General features: G+C 31.4%; 1 protein-coding gene across 1 annotated transcript in view; it reads left to right on the forward strand.

Moving 5' to 3' along the window:
- LOC145246594 (D-lactate dehydrogenase, mitochondrial-like) overlaps positions 1-2,500 on the forward strand; it is a 129,532-nt gene that overhangs the window by 103,635 nt on the left and 23,397 nt on the right. The window contains exon 10 of the mRNA XM_080108254.1: positions 906-996. Coding sequence (XP_079964380.1) covers positions 906-996 — 91 coding nt within the window. The remainder of the gene's footprint in view (positions 1-905; positions 997-2,500) is intronic.

Below are 2,500 nucleotides of genomic sequence, written 5' to 3' on the forward strand. Positions count from 1 at the left end.
CCATCTTGGAAAAGAAAGGAGAAAAGTTACTGGCTCCGTAGATGGTTTTGTATTCTTTGAATTGTTTTTGTTTTTTTTCGCCGTGGTTCATATATGTGAAAAAATTTGGTTGACAAAAGGGAGGTAATTATAATAAAGTTTCATAAGGGATTATCTCCCTTTTACTGTTGAAATTTTAAGGAGAGGTTGTATAATTTTTTTTTTTTTTTTTTTTTACAATTAGAGGTTCCCATATACTGCTTATATCTATGCTCCGTCTGCTTAGTAAATTTTTTTTTTTTTAGCATATGTGCCGCTTCTTTTAGTCATCTGACTCTCCATCTTACATTGCTGTCAATTATTTTGATCTCGTTTCATAAAGGAAAGTGTGTTCCTTTTTCTTTCCATATTTGATCGGCTAGTCCCGATTTTTCGACCTCCCTCCTGTGTCACTGCTTTATTGTGTTCCTCTAGTCTTATCTTTTTTTCACAAATACAAAACCACGGTAAAAAAAACAAAAACAAAACAACTACAAGAATACAAAATTTTGACAATAACACATCGAATGTTCTCTTCCAAATGGTTTATTGTATCTGGTTTATCAGTATAGACATGAGACTATACATATCCCGAAAGAAAATAATCTAATGGGGTTAAATCACATCAACAAGGTGGCCAGTTGATTCATTTCATGAAATTATTTGTTCATTAAATGTTTCTCTCAGTAAATTGATCATATCGCGCGTGCTGTGTGGCATGTGGCCCTGTCCTGCTGAAATCGCATGATGAATTGCCAAACGAAATTGAACTCAAAATAACCAATAGTTGCCAAATCTATAATTAAAGAAAACAGTTGTCAATTTAAAGTTCGCTATCTCTAAAAAAAAATCCCCCTATATATAAATATTTTTATTTTTTTTTGCAGCCATACTCCACAGATGTTTGCGTACCAATTTCCAATTTGCCGGAGATTATCATGGAGACAAAAGAGGACATTAAAAACTCGGGAATGATTGGTAAGAATTAAAACCTCCTGAAAAATCTTGTTTTGAAATGTAGACAACCATTTTTGTTATGCGCACGTAAATTTCTAAAAACACTTAACACTTAAGAAAATATACTGACAAATAACACCCTACCTAAGAGTTCATCATTCAAACTCATCAACCTAACAATCACAGGCAACATGAATTGGAACAAATACATTGAGGACATTGTCAAGGCTGCTGCAAAGAATGTGGGCTTCCTCTACCATGCTAGAAAATAATCATACTTGAGAGTATCTTTACCTCTATAAAGCTACTATTCATTAATGCATGGAGTATTTTTGCCACATCTGGTCTGGTGCATCTGTCGCTAGTCTCTCCCTCTTAGACAGGGTCCAAAAAAGTGTCTCAAAATTAATTTAATGGCCAAACTCCATCCTCTGTCCTATTGCCGCAATGTCCTATCGTCACTCATTTTGTACAAGTATTTTAATGGAATGTGCTCTGATGATGAAAAAAGGAAACCCTCGTTTCGGCTTTGAAAAGTAAAGGTGAAACCCAGTCGGCTGACTCTACCCCCTTATCTGTTTAATTTCTTTTTTTTTCAACCTTCATCAAATGTTTTCTTTCCATCCTTCTTTTACCGTGGATACAAAAAACCTTGATCTTCTTTTTTTAACAGCTATATATATATATATATATATATAAGTAAATTCTTGGTACAGCAAAATGGAAGGAGAAATTTCAGAGGAAACATAATTTAATTTAAATACCAAAGAAAACAAAACAAAAAAAAATCTTTTGTCTAGACAAAAGATTTTGAAACATCAGTTGGAAATATTTATTGATTTAAAACCACCTGAACAGTGAGATTTTTTTTTTTTTTTTTTTTCTCACTGGTCTTCCAACTGAAACCAAATTCCCTTCTTTCCTCATTCGTTTCTTAGTTTTTAATTTATCATTCTGACGTTTCCTCTTAGAGGGTCAGACGATAAGGCCTTAAGGAAATTTTAATAATTTCACCTGCCCGTTTTTTTTTTTGTTGTTTTCTTTGATATATATATATATATATATATATATATATATATATATATATATATATATATATATATAATAAAAATTACAATTAAAAATAAAATTTATTATTATTTATTTATATTTATATCTTGGCAGCAGAGTGAAAAGCATATCGTATTTTTTCTTTTATTAATATCATTGGAATTTTTTCCTTTTTTCCTTGTACACATTTTTGTGAATTTTTCTATGGATTTCTGCCTTTGCATTATTATGGACCGCCTTCTTCCAATTACGGGATTTCCTTGGATTTTACTTGTGCAAATGGAAATTCAATTAACTTTCTTGAAGTTATACATTTGAATTTTACCGTCACTGGATTATTTATCTTCCACCAGACTATCCATTCATGTGTAATCACCTTTTTCTTTACCATATTCCCTCTGCTTCACTTTTTTTGTTTTCCAGTAAGATCTTTGACTTACTTGTTGTTTCATCAAATACTTTTGCATGCAAAATC

Source organism: Euprymna scolopes, chromosome 24 (genome assembly GCF_053919585.1).
Source record: "Euprymna scolopes isolate OS-2025 chromosome 24, ASM5391958v1, whole genome shotgun sequence".
Taxonomy (NCBI): Eukaryota; Metazoa; Mollusca; class Cephalopoda; order Sepiida; family Sepiolidae; genus Euprymna; species Euprymna scolopes.